The 17,125-nt window shown below is 43.0% G+C and overlaps 1 protein-coding gene across 2 annotated transcripts; it reads right to left on the minus strand.

Moving 5' to 3' along the window:
* Positions 1–3,715: 3,715 nt before the first annotated feature.
* Positions 3,716–16,551, minus strand: onecut1 (one cut homeobox 1). 2 transcript variants are annotated; one of them, XM_055921865.1, is made up of 2 exons: positions 14,025–16,551; positions 3,716–10,500 (listed from the first exon to the last, which is right to left on the minus strand). In XM_055921865.1, exons 1-2 carry the CDS (start codon positions 15,148–15,150, stop codon positions 10,136–10,138), a joined length of 1,491 nt encoding a protein of 496 aa, XP_055777840.1. In that variant the 5' UTR covers positions 15,151–16,551; the 3' UTR covers positions 3,716–10,135. The 2 variants fall into 2 exon arrangements, with proteins under 2 accessions (XP_055777840.1, XP_055777839.1); XM_055921864.1 differs by having other exon boundaries at positions 14,010–16,187.
* Between the last annotated feature and the right edge of the window lie 574 nt (positions 16,552–17,125).

Consider the following 17,125-nt stretch of genomic DNA (forward strand, 5'->3'; position numbering starts at 1 on the left):
TATAATAAAGTTAGTTGTCTTGTTTAAATTGTTGAACATTGACAAAGTAGTCAAGTAGTTACATTTGTACCAATATTGGAGTTGTCATCTTTTGGTTGGCAAGGCAAAAGGTCAGTGGTGAAACGTCACAACGTCGTCAACTCAGGAAACAATTTTCTCAGAGTTTCCCATTTATACTCTGATTTGGAGGGTCTCCTGGCAACTCTAATTGCACGAGAACGCAACATAGGCAGATTAAAAGAGTGTTAATATCGTTGCACTTTGACAATTCAAATTTGAGATTTTCTTTGTTTGAACCGTGCATAGTAGTCAGCGCTTTGATTGTCTTTGAAAGTGAATACACTGAATCGGTCATTAACGACAACACGAATCCAGGCCACCAGCTCTCACAAGGCCTATAATAAGATTAGGGATGTTGTATTCGTTACTCAGTGCTCACTATTGATAATTTTGAGTAATATTGTTAACCATGTATTGCTCACAGAGGAAAAATTGTCATAGATCCACTCAGAGGAACAATACGTTCAGAACGACAAATCCCACCAAACATGGCCTTACTGAAGAGCTTGGTGACTTTCAACGTGGCACTGTCATAGGATGCCACCTTTCCAACAAGTCAGGTTCTCAAATTTATTCCCTGCTAGAGCTGCCCCGGTCAACTGTAAGTGCTGTTATTGTGAAATGGAAATGTTTAGGAGCAACAACGGCTCAGCCATGAAGTGGTAGGCCACACAAGCTCACAGAACAGGACTGCCGAGAGCTGAAGCATCACTCACTACCGAGTTCCAAACTGCCTCTGGAAGCAACGTCAGCACAATAACTGTTTGTCGGGACATTCACGAAATGGGTTTGCATGGCCGAGCAGCCGCATACAAGCCTAAGGTCACCATGTGCAATGCCAAGCGTCAGCTGGAGTGGTGTAACGCTTGCCACCATTGGACTCTGGAGCATCTGGCAGTCCGACAGACTAATCTGGGTTTGGCGGATGCCAGGAGAACGCTACCTGCCCCAATGCATAGTGCCAACTGTAAAGTTTGGTGGAGGAGGAATAATGGTCTGGGGCTGTTTTTCATGGTTTGGGCTAGGCCCCTTAGTTCCAGTGAAGGGAAATCTTGACGCTACAGCATACAATGGCATTCTAGATGATTCTGTGTTTCCAACTTTGTGGCAACAGTTTGGGGAAGACCCTTTCAGATTTTAGCATGACAATGCCCCCGTGCACAAAGCGAGGTCCATACAGAAATGGTTTGTCGAGATCGATGTGGAAGAACTTGACTGGCCTGCACAGACCACTGACCTCAATCCCATCGAACACCTTTGGGATGAGTTGGAATGTCTACTGCGAGCAAGGCCTAATCGCCCAACGACAGTGCCCGACCACACTAATGGTCTTGAGGCTGAATGGAAGCAAGTCCCTGCAGCAATGTTCCAACTGCTAGTGGAAAGCCTTCCCAGAAGAGTGGAGGCTGTTATAGCAGAAAAGGGGGGACCAACTCCATATTAATACCCATAATATTGGAAGGAGATGTCCACATACTTTTGGTCATGTAATGTATTTCATTACTGCACTCAAACTTGTTGACCTATAAGCCGCTTGCTCCTGAAGTTCATAATTGAATCTATATTCATGGTTGTGCGTGTGTGTGTGCGCACGCATGTGTGATTCCAAAATAAGGGACAGATAAAATGCTACTGACAGATAACCTGTTATGCAACTATGGCATGTCTGTCTCCACTCTGGTCCCTGATACATTCTCTATATTTAACCTGTCCTACAGTGTCTGGATGGGTGGGACATTCCATTAAATAAACATAAAACAGGTTTTACAGGGTAAAATTTGACTCATTTGACATGCTTGGGACAAAGGAAACCCTGTATGATCTGTGGTGATGACAACACAGAGACCTCAGTAGAACAGCATACTGTATCAGCTGGAGGAATCCCTCTGCAGGTGACTGAGTTACACTGTGTTATGTTGCAATCTAGTGGTGGAAGAATAGAAGTGCAGTGTATCAGTGGGCATTTAAAAGAACAGGTGAGACATGTCAATAGTCAATAAAATCAAATCAAATTTTATTTGTCACATGCGCCAAATACAACAGGTGTAGATCTTACAGTGAAATGCTTACTTACAAGCCCTTAACCAAAAAATCAGTTTTAAGAAAAATACCTAAAAGTAACAAATAATTAAAGAGCAGCAGTAAAATAACAATCTACAGAGGTGAAGTGCCTAGGGGGGTAGGTACCAGTTGCAGTTCAAAACACATTTGATCTACTACATACAGTACCAGTCAAAAGTTTGGACACACCCACTCATTCAAGGGTCTTCCTTTATTTGTACTATTTTCTACATTGTAGAATAGTAGTGAAGACATCAAAACTATGAAATAACACATGGAATCATGTAGTAACCAAAATAGTTTTAAACAAATCAAAATATATTTTATATTTGAGATTCTTCAAAGTAACCACCCTTTGCCTTGATGACAGCTTTGCACACTCTTGGCATTCTCTCAACCAGCTTCATGAGGTAGTCACATGGAATGCTTTTCCAACAGTCTTGAAGGAGTTCCCACGTATGCTAAGCATTTGTTGGCTGCTTTTCCTTCACTCTGAGGTCCAACTCATCCAAAACCATCTCAATTGGTTTGAGGTTGGGTGATTGTGGAGGCCAGGTCATCTGATGCAGCACTCCATCACTCTCCTTGGTCAAATAGCCCTTACACAGCCTGGAAGTGTGTTTTGGGCCATTGTCCTGTTGAAAAACAAATTATAGTCCCACTAAGCGCAAATCAGATGGGATTGCATATCGCTGCAGAATGCTGTGGTAGCCATGCTGGTTAAGTGTGCCTTGAATTCTAAACAAATCACTGACAGTGTCACCAGCAAAGCACCCCACACCATCACACCTCCTCGTCCATGCTTCATGGTGGGAACCACACATGCATCATCTGTTCACCTACTCTGCGTTTCACAAAGACACGGCGGTTGGAACCAAAAATCTAAAATTTGGACTCATCAGACCAAAGGACAGATTTCTACCGGTCTAATGTCCATTGCTTGTGTTTCTTGGCCCAAGCAAGTCTCTTCTTATTATTGTTGTCCTTTCATCATAATGCTTGATGGTTTTTGCGACTGCACTTGAAGAAACTTTAAAAGTTCTTGAAATTTTCCAGATTGACTGACCTTCATGTTAAAGTAATGGTGGACTGTCATTTCTCTTTGCTTATTTGGCTTTTCTTGCCATAATATGGTATTTTACCAAATAGGGCTATCTTCTGTATACCAACCCTACCTTGTCACAACACAACGGATTGGCTCAAACGCATTAAGAAGGAAAGAAAATCCACAAATTAACTTTTAATAAGGCATACCTGTTAATTTAAATGCATTCCAGGTGAGTACCTCATGAATTTGGTTGAGAGAATGCCAAGAGTGTGCAAAGCTGTCATCAAGGCAAAGGGTGGCTGGCTACTTTGAAGAATCTAAAATATATTTTGATTTGTTTAACACTTTTTTAGTTACTACATGATTCCATAGGTGTTATTTCATAGTTTTCATGTCTTCACTATTATTTTACAATGTAGAAAATATATAAAAAATTATAAAATCTCTTGAATGAGTAAGTGTGTCCAAACTTTTGACTGGTACTGTACATATGAAATAGACTTTTGAGTCTAACATCAGTATTGAAGGAAATGACACGAGTCTGGATTCAGGTGCTGGAATTCCAACTGTTTATTTTCTACTTTTTAGTGACTACAGAAAATGTTACATTTTAACACTGAAAATCAAAGGCTGGATGACATCATCACTTGCTTCTCTTTATTATTTTAATTCCAATTTGTTTTGTTTAGCAAACACAGCAGATGATGTTGCACAGAACTGAGCGAGCAGTAGCAAAGCCAAGAATATTAGAACCTAAATGATTCAACCAACCAAGCTATGAGATACCGTGGCCCATGAGGACAGTGTCTTGGAGTAGGAGTGCTGATCTAGGAGAAGGTGACCCCACTTATTTACTAGGATTCAAAGGGAACAAATGACCCTAGATCAGCACTCGTACTCTGAGACACTTTATGAATATGGGCCAAGAACTGTGCATCTCTACACCTAGCCCAACATCCCTCTAGCCCATCACACACAGAAACACAACTAGACACTATGATGATTGATATGAAGGACACACGGCTTCAGAGGAAGGATTGACGGGAAAAATAACAATGGACGCCTGTCACTGGCTGGTTTACACCAGAACAACTCAGGGTGAACTGGAAAATGCAGAAACAACTACTGGGTTCTCTTTGGAAATAAATGTCAGCGAGTTGGTTTCGGTATTTTTTGTTGTTCAACAAAACCTTCCAGAACTCTTTATAATATATGAATAATCTCTGGAAGAGGCCCCAAGTAAGGTTGCATAATTCCAGGAACTTTAAATAAATTCCCTGTTTTTCCAGAAGTCCTGGTTGGAGGATTCTGGATTTTCTGCTTTATTTCCTCCAGATTCCGTGTGATTTCAGGTAAACCAGGGAATTTTTTGCAACCCTGCCCCCAGTGAGGTCCTCACCCCCCTTTATTGTTTTAGTGTTTTCACATTCAAAATGACCACCTTTAGCACACTACTTCTTTAGGGAATAGGGTACCACCTCAGATTTGCCCAAACGTCTGATTGTCTCAGGCGCTGCAGTACTGTGATGAGACTCAGCCTGATTAGGGACACAGTAACACACATATACGGAAGCACACAGAGACACACAGACAGACAAATGTACGCACACAAGCATACACACACACCCACACACACACACACAGCCTGTCTAGTTCTACAATGTAACTACTGTCGTCTGCATGGCTATTCCCATTGAACTGTATGGCCTGTGGAGATTGAATGGAAGAGAAAGTAACAGAGGGCTGAAAGCTAAAACATCTAGACTCCACTTAACTGTGTCAGGATCCACTGTAACAGGGCCTATTGTAAGAATGGTACTACTGAGAAATGAGATGAGCACTAAACAGCTTCAAGCTGCTAAACTGAGTTCACTGACCACACACACACACACACACACACAGAGAGAGACCAGATAAGTGCTGTCCCACCCATATACACACACACATTTCTTTGTAGGTTTATTAGACTTTGCTCATTGTCATTACACGAGTTTGCACCAAACAACAGACACTGTGTGGAGCTAGGCGGCAGGGACACATTATTATGAACAAGAGGCATGTGTATCAAATCACACCCTAATCTCTATATAGTGCACTTCATCACACCATATTCCCTCCCTAATGCACTACACCACATATTTGGAATAGGATTTAGTTTGAGATGCAGTTCAGAACAAGCTCTCTGACCCCGCCCCTGGCAGGCCTGCTGCACCGCCAGACCCCATCCATCCCACCGCTAACCCCCCCAACTCCACCCACCTCACTCTGTGTGTCAGACAGCAAAGTGACTCAGAACAGTCCTTAGGGACCAACTGTTTTATATATCTGATGTATTCCAGCTCTAACTCACCTGATTCAACTAGTCACGGGCTTCATGATTAATTGACTTAGTTGAAAGAGGAGTGCAAGTGTTGGAATAGACCTAATATGTGAAATGGTTGGTGGTCCGATACCTGATTCCCACATTTGTAACCAGGCCACCACAGTACAGCTCGGCTTGGCCCTATAGTATGAATCAGGCACCAGAGGACTGGGTTGAGCAACACTGAGAGGACTTGCAGCCCTGGTTTAGTTTAAAACATCACTTCAGATTGTACATTTAAACAGGAGATTCCCTACACGGCTGAGTAACCTTGACTACAGAAGCCCCCGGCCTACAGCCTTCTACTAACATCTATACCCGTGCTGCGAATGGCAAATCAAAACTCAACATCTCTTAAACTCACAAATGCCAGTGCTTTTTCAAACGTTTTAATTCACTTATTTTTCCTTTTTTTTCTCCACTTTTTGGTTTGTTTTAGAAATCTTTGGATGCTCATTATTATTATTAATACCCATAAAATAAAATAAAAAATTTAAAAAGTCAAAAGAATAGAAAACACATTGCACACTGCTGCTTTCTTGACAGCTGTTGAGCGAAGTACGTACCAACTGTAGAATGTCTGTATCTGAAATGACACCCTAAATAGTGCACTAGTTTTGAACAGAGCCATAGGGTTTGGGTTAGTAAAGATATGAAACGAACATATCCCCTAGTCAAAATCCTGATTTTCAATATTGTCCTGATCACATCCTGGATTAGCCATAGGGTTCTGGTCAGAAGTAATGCACTACATAGGAAATAGGATGTAGTGTCAGATGTGTGTCGGCCCGTTGTCAGGGCAATGGTGTGGTCTCTGGCAGTGTTCAGAACACATGTTGAAGTGACAGAGCTGTGATATACGAGAAGAAGAACACAAACCCACTCCTTCATCTGATCTAAGCAGGAGAATGTTATAAGTCTAAGACAAAACTGAATGTTCATTTGTTGTTTTTTTTGTTTGTTTTCTCTCAAAAAACCTACTATATACAAATCTAGATGTTCTACAAAGGCATAAATTAAAGCAGTGGTTAAGCAATAATACAAAAACACAATTCCATTCAAATCAAATCACCACAACAGAAGACGAGAAAAGGAAAACATATGAACACATTATCACAGCAGTTGTTGGTTTTACCCTGTAAAAAACAATAGTCTACCATCATTATAATATCGGAATAAGTACCCAACGTCTGATAACAAAATAGTACACTTCATCTCTCCATCCAGACAAGTTTCAAACCTCAAGACCCTGAAACTTGTCCTCCGCGACCTTGAACAGAACACTTCTGCCCAAAAAAACATACAAAATAAATAAGAACCATAAAGCTTTTTGAAAGAAGTAACAATAACAACATTAGTTACCAAACTAGTTTAGTTCTGCCTGATCCACTTTGACAATATCTCCACAGAACCACAGAGTTCTCACTATGAGGTATTCAGAGACAAACACGGCCAGAGTGCTGGGCCTTCCTTCAAAGGGGAGGAGAGAGGATTGGAGGAGAGTGGGAGGGAGGGGGGCAGGGGAGACAGAAGAAGAGCTTTGGTATATCAGCAGGAGTGGAGATCAGAAATTCCTTTGGTATGTTTTCATTGCATGGTTGAGCTGGCAAAAGCACCACTTGTGAGAGAGAGCGAGAGAAAGAGAGAGAGCGATAAGGAAGGAGAGAGTGAGAGATATTCCTTTAGTCTTCAGTAGTGGCCCGTCTCTACAGGCTGAGGTATTCAAAGAGTAAAAGGTCAAAGGTCATAGAGAGGTCAACAGTGGTTTAACACTTTGGTTCAAGCAAGGCACTCGTCCTGGGAGTTTTAGAGAGGTTGTCAACATGTCTGTATAGAATGTTGTCAACATGTCATTTTAGAAAGTTCAATGTTGTCAACATATCATTCTAGAATGTTGTAAACATAATTCAAGAACGTTTTCGACATGTCTGTCTACAATGTTGTCAACATTCTAGAACCTTGTCAACATGTCATTCTCGAACGTTGTCAACCTCTGTCTAAAACATTGTCAACATCATTCTAGAATTTTGTCAACATATCATTCTCGAACGTTGTCAACATTTCATTCTAGAACATTGTTAATATGTATGTCTAGAGTGTTGTCAACATCTTCGTTGTTTTGGTAACATAGACTACAGCTTCAGTATCATGTCTACTTGTAGCTTTATAAGTAGAGAGCAGAGATGTTGAGAGACCAAGCAGAGCAGGGGGAGGGGAGGAGGACGAGAGGAGAGGAGGGGGTAAGGATAAGGAAATACAGTAAACCTTCTATCCACATCACTCATGTCGGCCGTGCAATGACGAAATCTTTGGTTATCTTTGGTATCATCAAAGTGATAGAAATCACAAATGGAAATTGAGTGAGGTAGCATCTTTGGTTCACACTATAAAATATCAGTAGGTCTTAACACATTTAGACATTTCTTTATCCTCTTCTTTGTTGTTTTCTTTTCGACTTGAGGATACAGCTCTCGTTTGGCTTTGCTTCATTTAATATAATACTCATTAACATGGAGAGGAGCTACAGTAACCCACAGACAGAGGCAGAGATACCCCCACTCCCAGCCCAGAGACTGGTACCCCAGACATGGAGAGGAGCAAAGGAGTGAACCAAGCCCTTAGACAGTACTCCACACTTTTTGACTCATACTTTGGGAAAGCAAGCCACTGTAGTGCTTTCTTCCTGGTGCTGACATGCATAGCATCCATCTATACCCACTGAGGTGAGATGGATGGAGAGGAGGAGAGGAGAGTCGGAATGATAGAGTAGAGAAATGGAGGGAGAGAAGAGATACTGGATGAGGATAAGAGGAGGAGAAATGGTAGTGGTGTAAAGTGCTTAAGTAAAAATACTTTAAAGTACTACTAAAGTCGTTTTTTGGGTATCTGTACTTTACCTTACTATTTATATTTTTGACAACTTTTACTTTTACCTCAATACATTCCTAAAGAAAATAATGAACTTTTTACTCCATATATCTTCCCTGACACCCACAAGTACTCATTACATTTTGAATGCTTATCAGGACAGGAAAATGGTTCAATCCACGCACTTATAATAAGAATATCCCCGGTCATCCCTACTCCCTCTGATTTAGTGGACTCATAAAACACACATGCTTCGTTTGTAAATGATGTCTGAGTGTTGCAGCGTGTCCCTGGCTATCCATACATAAAAAATAAAAGGAAATGATGCCGTCCGGTTTGCTCAATATAAGGAATTTGAAATTATTTCTACTTTCACTTTCACATATTTTAGCAATTACATTTACTTTTGATACTTAGGTATATTTAAAACCAAATACTTTTAGACTTTTACTCAAGTAGTATTTTACTGGGTGACTTTCATTTTTACTCAACTCCTTTTCTATTAAGGGATCTTTACTTTTTTAAAGTATGACAATTGGGTACTTTTCCACCACTGAGAGATGGAGAGAGAGGAAGATAGGAGAGATGGAGGAGAGGAGAGTGTTAACAGTCACACTCATGTCTTTAAAAATACTCTTTACAACATCAGCTACAAAATAGAAGACATTATTCTTTGGTTGTACTTCTTGCTGTGATTCTGTCAAAGTGATTTGGTATTATAACTGCACACAGTCTAGGCTACCTGCCCTGTAGTGGAGAAAGCTTTGGTTTCATTTTTACTGTTTCAACAGTACAGGAAGAAAGCACTACGGAATGGGTCAGGGGTTATGGGTCATGGTTAGCAGCTCCTACTGGGGCGATTTCCCCCCTCCCCTGTCTGCTCTTCCAGTGAAGGAGGTAGAAGTCACCCCTAATCACTGATCATGGGTCAGAAACAATATTTATTTCATCCTTCTAATGGTTACTGATAGGATTGGGGGCAAGGTAATCTGAATCTAGATCAGTTTATGGCAGCTTCTACCTGGAGTGTCTGGGGTTTACTGACGGACAGAAAACTGTGACCAATCAAATGTCTGTTTGTCCTGACGGACAGAAACTCTGACCAATCCAAACGGCAACTGAACATTCCAGTGGCACCTGTAAGATTCCTCCTCAAAGCTGATTGACCCATCCCACAGGATCTCCGTCCACTGGTCAGAACCCACACAGCTGATAGGCTGATTAAAAGTCCATCCAGAGGCCCTCCCTCAACCCGACCAGTCAGATCAAAGATAAGGACAGTGGGCGGGAGGTATTAAAGCTGTGAGATCAGTGATTGGGTAGAATGCCAGAACAGAGTTTTTAAAGCAGGTCAAAACAAGTCTTTGGTTTGTTTTTTCTTTGGACACTATAAATAGCAGTGTTATAGTACAGGCTTTAAGGTCAAAACGCTGTTTATAGGTATTTTCCTTAGTTTCTCCTGGTTTCTACATTGTAAAGCTTTTCCACCGAGGTTGAGTCTGTCAGTCTGTCTCCCCATACACAGTAAAACATCTTGACTGCTTCAAACTAGAAAAAAATAAGTCTCCACGCTAACTAAAAACTTCTAACACCATATCTAATATAAAATGTAGTCAACTCAACACTTGATTACCTGAGATGACATAATTCAAAATTGTAAGTCAGCGTGGTAACTTATTTTTTCCAAGTTAAATCAACTCAAAACTGTGCCCGCTCTCTCCTCCAGTCCCTCCTCCTCAGGCTTTGCTGCAGGTGGAGACAGAGGAATTAGCGGAGTGGGAGGAGCCTCCGTTGTCGTCGAGCCACTTGTCGAGGCTGCGTCGGCGTGCGTTCATGAAGAAATTTGAGACGGTGGTCAGCTCCAGGCCCAGCTGCTGGCTGATGGTGATCTGGAGCTCCTTGGATGGACGCTTGTTCTCCTTGAAGATGGCGTGGAGGGTCCTTCTCTGGACGTCGGTAAACACCAGCCGAGGCTTCTTGGAGTGGCCACCATTACCGCTGTGGTTGCTGCCGCTGTGGTTTCCGCCGCTGCTGCCACCGCTGCCGCCACGGTCACCACCAACTTTACAGTGGCCCTGGTCCTGCTCCTTGCGCTTACACGCTAAGGGTGGGGATAGAAAGAGAGATGTTATAACAAGCTACATCATAACAACATTAACACAGTATACAACACTGTATAACAACAATAGGCTACAGCACACAATCATCTATACCGTGGAATATAACACACACACACACGGGTAGCCTCATAATAACCTACACCGGAGCTCACAGCTGAAAACAATTGCCGCTGACCGTGGTGCTGAAGCGTACGGTAAGTAGGCCTCTCCCTGCATATCGAGACTTTACCGATAGAGGGCAGCAGTGAGCTGTCAAACAGCTGTAGCAGCACTGAATTCGACCGAAAGCGATTCATTCTACTTAGCTAGAGGACATCGGCTTGACAGTCACTGTCCCAGATAGATTATTTAATATAGATCTTAGACCATCTTTTCTTAGACCAAGGGTATTTCACTACCATCTTACAAATGTATGCAAAACAAGCAAGATGGATCTGCATGCCAGGTGCGTGTTGTTGATGTGGGATATTCGAGTCTATGAAATGAACTAATCACAGAAAGGTCTGTGTGTGTTCTGTGATAGCCCTAGACAACCATTAACAGAGAGCTAACGCTCCGTGTGGAGTTGAGTTGGCATCCTATCTGCTCTGTGTGTGTGTGTGTGTGTGTGTGTGTGTGTGTGTGTGTGTAGCTCTATCCTATCTGCTGCGCTATAAATCAACGTGCTGAAGGCCACAGTGACACCCCAGCAGCCACCGCGCGGAGCAGACAGACAGGTAGTCGGACAGGTTGGGAGCTTTCCCAGGCTCGTTATCACCCTGGTCCCACACACACACACGCACACACACACACAGCTATGCCCGTCTGACAATCATTAAGCAGATAACTCCACACTGAGGTAGCCTAGCAATGGCGTGACTACACACACTCGTGTACCAGCAGCAGCGGTGTGTGTATGTGTGTGTTGTGTATGTTTAAAATAAATAAATAAAATATATGAATAGCCCCTTTTCCGAATGCAAGAGCTGATTCACTCAGTTTGACAAGTTTTTTAATTAGGCCTATTCCAAATATGTTCAATAACATTCTATTTTGGGGTGGCAGGTAGCCTAGTGGTTAGAGCGTTGGACTACTAACCGAAAGGTTGCATGATCGAGCTGACAAGGTGAAAATCTGACGTTCTGCCCCTGAACAAGGCAGTTAACCCACTGCTAGGCATTGGAGATAATAATTTGTTCTTAACTGACTTTCCTAGTTAAATATAGGTTAAAGCACAAACTTCCCAAACAGGAATATAATAGGCTTAAAGTTGAACGAATTTCTAACGAACAAAATGATAATGTCAGAATCAATGCTTGAGATAAATTATCGACAGGTGCAATATCAGGCCTTAACTTTTACAATTGATTTAACAATATTTGTATTTGCTGCAAAATTAATATAGGCCTGGTTAATTGATGAGTGTGAAAGGGAGTGTATAGGTCTAGAATTTACAAGTAGCTTTTAGGAAATTATTTAGGGAACTATACACGCAACTTCTCAACAACGGAAATGCCTTTTTGCTGCATTATCCTCGATTATTTTAAACCCACTTCACATGTAATAAGTTGCATTTCCAATTCGTGAAAAAAATCTATAAATTCAAGATTAAATAGGTTAATGATATGAGTAGGCCTAGTCTACCGGCAGACATAGGCCTCGGTGACATGAGAAAACCGCCAGGCATACATGATGTAACATGAGGAAATGGAAAAAGCCAAATTTCAATAATCGATATCAATCTTCTATTTTAGTTCTTAGTAGGCCGATCACACACACATTTCACCCGAGAACCGATCGATATATGTTCGTGTACGGGCTTCCTTTTCCTGTTTACAGACATTCTACATTTCCAGAATCTGAAACGCTATTAATATTAGGAGAGGTATTTCACAACGAAGCCTTTATGATTCAGGTCGAAGTTATATAAAGTAATATGTATATGTATGTAATATGTATATACTTTCATTAGGGAGAAATACAATATATATGCGCATGGATGCAATAGCTATACATATTATGGTTGAGGTTTTATGGAAGTGAAATTAGGCTCAAATAGAATGAAGAGGGAGAGACTGCCAAAATAATCTCCCCACTCAAAAAGTCAACACAGTAAGCCTAATGAAAAATATGTTATTTTACTTTTTACTTTTATAAACGCATGGCATGGCTAAATAGAACAGCACAGGCGTACTGCCTAACAGTCATGAATTCACAGAAAACAATTCCGGGAAAATGTATATATTTTTCTGTCCTGAGTGATAGTGTTTTCTCTTAGCTCACGAGATGGAAGGGATTATTTGTTCGAATTCTAATGGATCAATACAAATGTGTTTGGCGTGCGTCAACAGACTTATAATACGTAATACTCTGATTTTGAATCACCTGCATCGAAAGATCAAGAGTTGCGTCTGCAATGCAACATGTTTATTCGTCTATTTAATTCACAAAAACATTAACATGTAAAATGACATGGTATATATATGGTTTGCTATGCAAGACTGTTGATGACACACACAAAGACACAGATACACACAAACAGATAGACACACACACGCTGCAAATAATCAATGGCGATTTAACACACTTTCAGCAGCGTACCGCCTCACACTTTTCACAAGCCAAAAACCCATCCGCCTCAGCGCGTCATTGATTAGACATAAAGCAATTCCTTTGTATGCTGGCGACTGCGTGGCTCCGTGTGTGTCCGCTAGAACGGTTCAGGCGGATTGACTCGGGCCCTCGGGGACAAATTAATAGAGAGCTATCTATCAGTTAATTACCACAAACCCAGAGTCAGCCCCGCGTCACGCCTCCTAACGAGTTTAGCTCCAAGACAATAACACACTCACTGAAACACAATAAGTGCGTCAACGCAGCCAAACACAGCTTCCATAAGCTTTCCTCAATATTTAAAATAATGGTCATATTGATCCTGGAAAATATTGTATTATCTTCTATTACATTATATTGTTATTCTGTTATACTATTTTCCGCAGATGTTCCATCCCTCAGCCCCGAAATGCACAGCTTGAGGATGTTACTACATGTGCTGGCAGCAAATGAATATTGTCATGACGTAAAAATATATTTTTGAACTTGATTCTTATCCTCCCGCGCATGGACTCTGTTTACATGGACTCGCGTGGACTCTGTTGGGAACAACAAAAAGCTGATGAGTTGGGCAAAATAAGCTCATTCTGGTCCCAGATCACCAACACACACACACACACACACACACACGCGCATAGACATATGGGCCCTTATCTTATAGAATGGAAAAAGCCAAGAGACAGAGATTACAACAAAGACAATGATGAATTCAACTGCAGGGAATTCCAGAGGAAGGTTTCAGTTCTGTCATACCACTGGCTACTCCACTGTCAGGTTCAAGACAGCTGCAGACAATAGACCTACTGTTCCAAAGACGAGCACCAAACAATCTTAAATACCCCCTATAGATAACGAGTAAAGGGAGAGAGAAAGATAAATAAAAGGAAGTGGGTATTACCGAGGGTTCGCTCACCTGCGAGCCTGAGCGTGCTCATGCGTGTGAACTCAGGCTCCTGCAGCCACTTCCACATCCGGCGGAAGGTCTCCCGGCCGGACTTGAGCTTGGACCAGGGCTTGGGGTTCCGGAGCAGGTCTGACAGTGTCCCCTGGGACCGACACAACACCCTCTGGGCGAAGATAGCCTGGGGGATGGAGTAACGCTTCAGCTCTGTGGTGATCCTCTGCGCTACTTCTTTGGTGTTTACTTCTTCCATTTGACCCGTCGAATTGCCGTCGGTACCGCCACCACCACCTACCCCCTGGACTTGAACCCCGGGCCCTGAGGCGTGGCTCTGGGTGTTGTTGTCCCGGGGGTTCCCGTGACCCAGCACGTGCCCCGAGGCTCCGAGGTGGGCATGGGGGTGGTGGTGATGGAGGCCGTTTATATGGAGCATGTTCCCCGAGGAGGTGAGGTGCTGGTCGGCGTGTCTGGCCAGCATGGTGGGGTGATGAGCCTCGAACCCACCGGGAGTCAACTGCATCTTCTCCCCCGGCATGGAGGCTGAGACCCCGGGGTGGGCATAGGGAGGCAGGCCGGCCTGGGAGCTGTGTAGGCCGGCCAGGCCAGAGCCAGACAGTGGGGAGAGGCTCTGTCCCATCCCAGGGGCGTCTTTGTGGTGGTATGGGGAGTAGAGGTTGTTGATCGGCGCCAGCCCCCTCTCGTCCCTCATAAACGTAAAGCTGCCGGTGACATTACCAGGGAGTCGCTGGTGATGATTATGAGGATGATGAGGATGGTGGTGTGGATGATGATGATGATGGTGATGATGAGAGAACTTGTCTGCTACAGTGGAGATGGGGGGTAGGGGAGCCTGGAGAGGTGTGAGGGTGGTGTAGGTGCTTGCGCTCATTCCAGGGGGGGCCTCGCACATACTCATGGCGGGGTGCAGGTGATGACCGGGGTGTCCAGTGTTGTGTCCGTGATGGGAGTGGTATTCTCCTCCGTCTAGCAGGCTCGTCATGCCCATGGAGCGGTGCGCCAGCCCTCGGCCCCCACCCGGGCGAGGGTGTGGGCTGTGGCCGACTAGCAGCTCTCCTGGACCGGCCACAGACTCATGGCTCAGGTCGCCGAGGCTCTCCATGGACAGTTGCGCGTTCATAATGCTTGGCGACCATCTATGTGACCTGGGAGAAGGATGGATGTCCACAGAACAGTCCAGAGTCCTCACGGCGGGAAAGTTCCCTCCCAGTCTGTTGGTTTGTTGTGGTGGTTTGTTCTGTCTCCTGAATCCTGGTTGATGGACGTTTTTTGTATCCTTTTTATGGCTGGTGTTTTCTTCCTCTTGTCTTTGTTGATTATTTTCTTTCCTCCGATTATATATTTTCTTTCCCTTTTAGACTCGTTTTATTGATACTACATTATATTTTTTGCTTCCTCTCGGTTGTGTCTCGAGCCCCCCCGCCTGTCCTTGCGTTCCGGTTGGGTCCTGCGCCATCTCTCTCTCCGTGGCTTTTCTCGTGCTGCTCGGTTTCTCCACACCTCCGTTTCACGGCTGCCGATCCCGAACATACACACATGCGCACGGGCGACCTTCCATCCCCTCCCACCACAAACACACACACACACACACACACACACACACACACACACTGCTCTGACGTCAGTTATTAAGGAAGTTACAACAGAGGTATTAAGATACCTGCTGGTTATAAACCCCCCTCTCACACACCCTCTGGAATAAAATAATTACATCACAAATTAATTAATATTATTTACTAGGTTATAATTTACACGTTCAATGGAGCCTATTGAGCCTATTGTATTTAAACACAAATAAAAACCTATTGATCCAATATTGTTCTGGAGCCTCCTTAACATGTCATGCAGAACAAATGAAGTGAACTTCCGGGTTCATTCCCCACTCGTCAATGAGGTGCGCGCGCGTGTGTGATTTGACCAGACAGTGTGCATGCAGTATTCAAAACCTTATATTCACACACGTGTCTTTCATAATCACCACCTATCTTGAACCAAATGTCATCATGCTGTTTCTCTATTTTTATATAATAAAGCAAAAATGGTATCCCAACAAAGTTCCCTAATAGAGGATTATTGTAGAACTCCAATCCGAATGAAAACTATTCCATATGTCGGTTTGAAGTAACAAATGAAGATGTACTTCTCTCTCTTTAGAAATAAAAAGATGAACAGATGTGTCTATTGTTAAACCATTAAGATTAACGAACCGGCCGGCCGTGCATGGGAGTGTGTGGGTGTGTATAGGCTAAGTGTGTCCACGCGTGCCCCCATCAATACGCGGAGTGTGTGTGTGTGTGTGTGTATGAACTTGATCACGGTGAAGAAAAGTATTAATTCACGAATAGGCCTATGATTACATCAACATTACATCTCTCATGATAATAATATATACTAACGTTAGTAATTAATTGAGAAACAATTGAATGACAAATATGTTTTATGTTTTATTGCGTGATTTTATTTCCTTGACACATTGAGTAGGCCTACATCATTACAATACAATTTCAATACAATTTCCTAAATTGGCTACACAATGGATGAACTTCAAATGACTTGTGTGTGTTGGGAGGAGGGGAGGGGGGGGGGGGGCGTCCTTTTCACGCGGTCAGGCAGGCGACAGCTTGCTGCGGCCAGTGGCCAGCCCGGGCCACATGTCAAAGGTGACGCTTCAAGACTCCTAATGTTAACAGCTGCTCGTGCAGATTAACACACACACACACACACACACACACACACACACACACACACACACACACACACACACACACACACACACACACACACACACACCGCGGCATCTGTCAGGGTCAAGAACAACAGGACACCGTTCAATTGAACAAGTTAAAGAAGAGAAACGTAAAAGTTAAATGGTCTCTAATAGGAAGTCAGCGTCAGTGGCGTGTGGGGACTTGACGTTTGCCCAGAAACAAAGACACTTTATGAACAACGAGATGCTTTCCAACGGTATGGACATAATAAAGGACTGGTCAGAGATTCGACATAGGCCTATTTATAACTTACAAACAAAACGTGCAGCCTAGGCCTAATAACAAAATAGTTAACGTCAACAAAGTAAATCAAATGTGTTAACATTT

This window comes from Salvelinus fontinalis, chromosome 4, assembly GCF_029448725.1.
Source record: "Salvelinus fontinalis isolate EN_2023a chromosome 4, ASM2944872v1, whole genome shotgun sequence".
NCBI lineage: Eukaryota > Metazoa > Chordata > Actinopteri > Salmoniformes > Salmonidae > Salvelinus > Salvelinus fontinalis.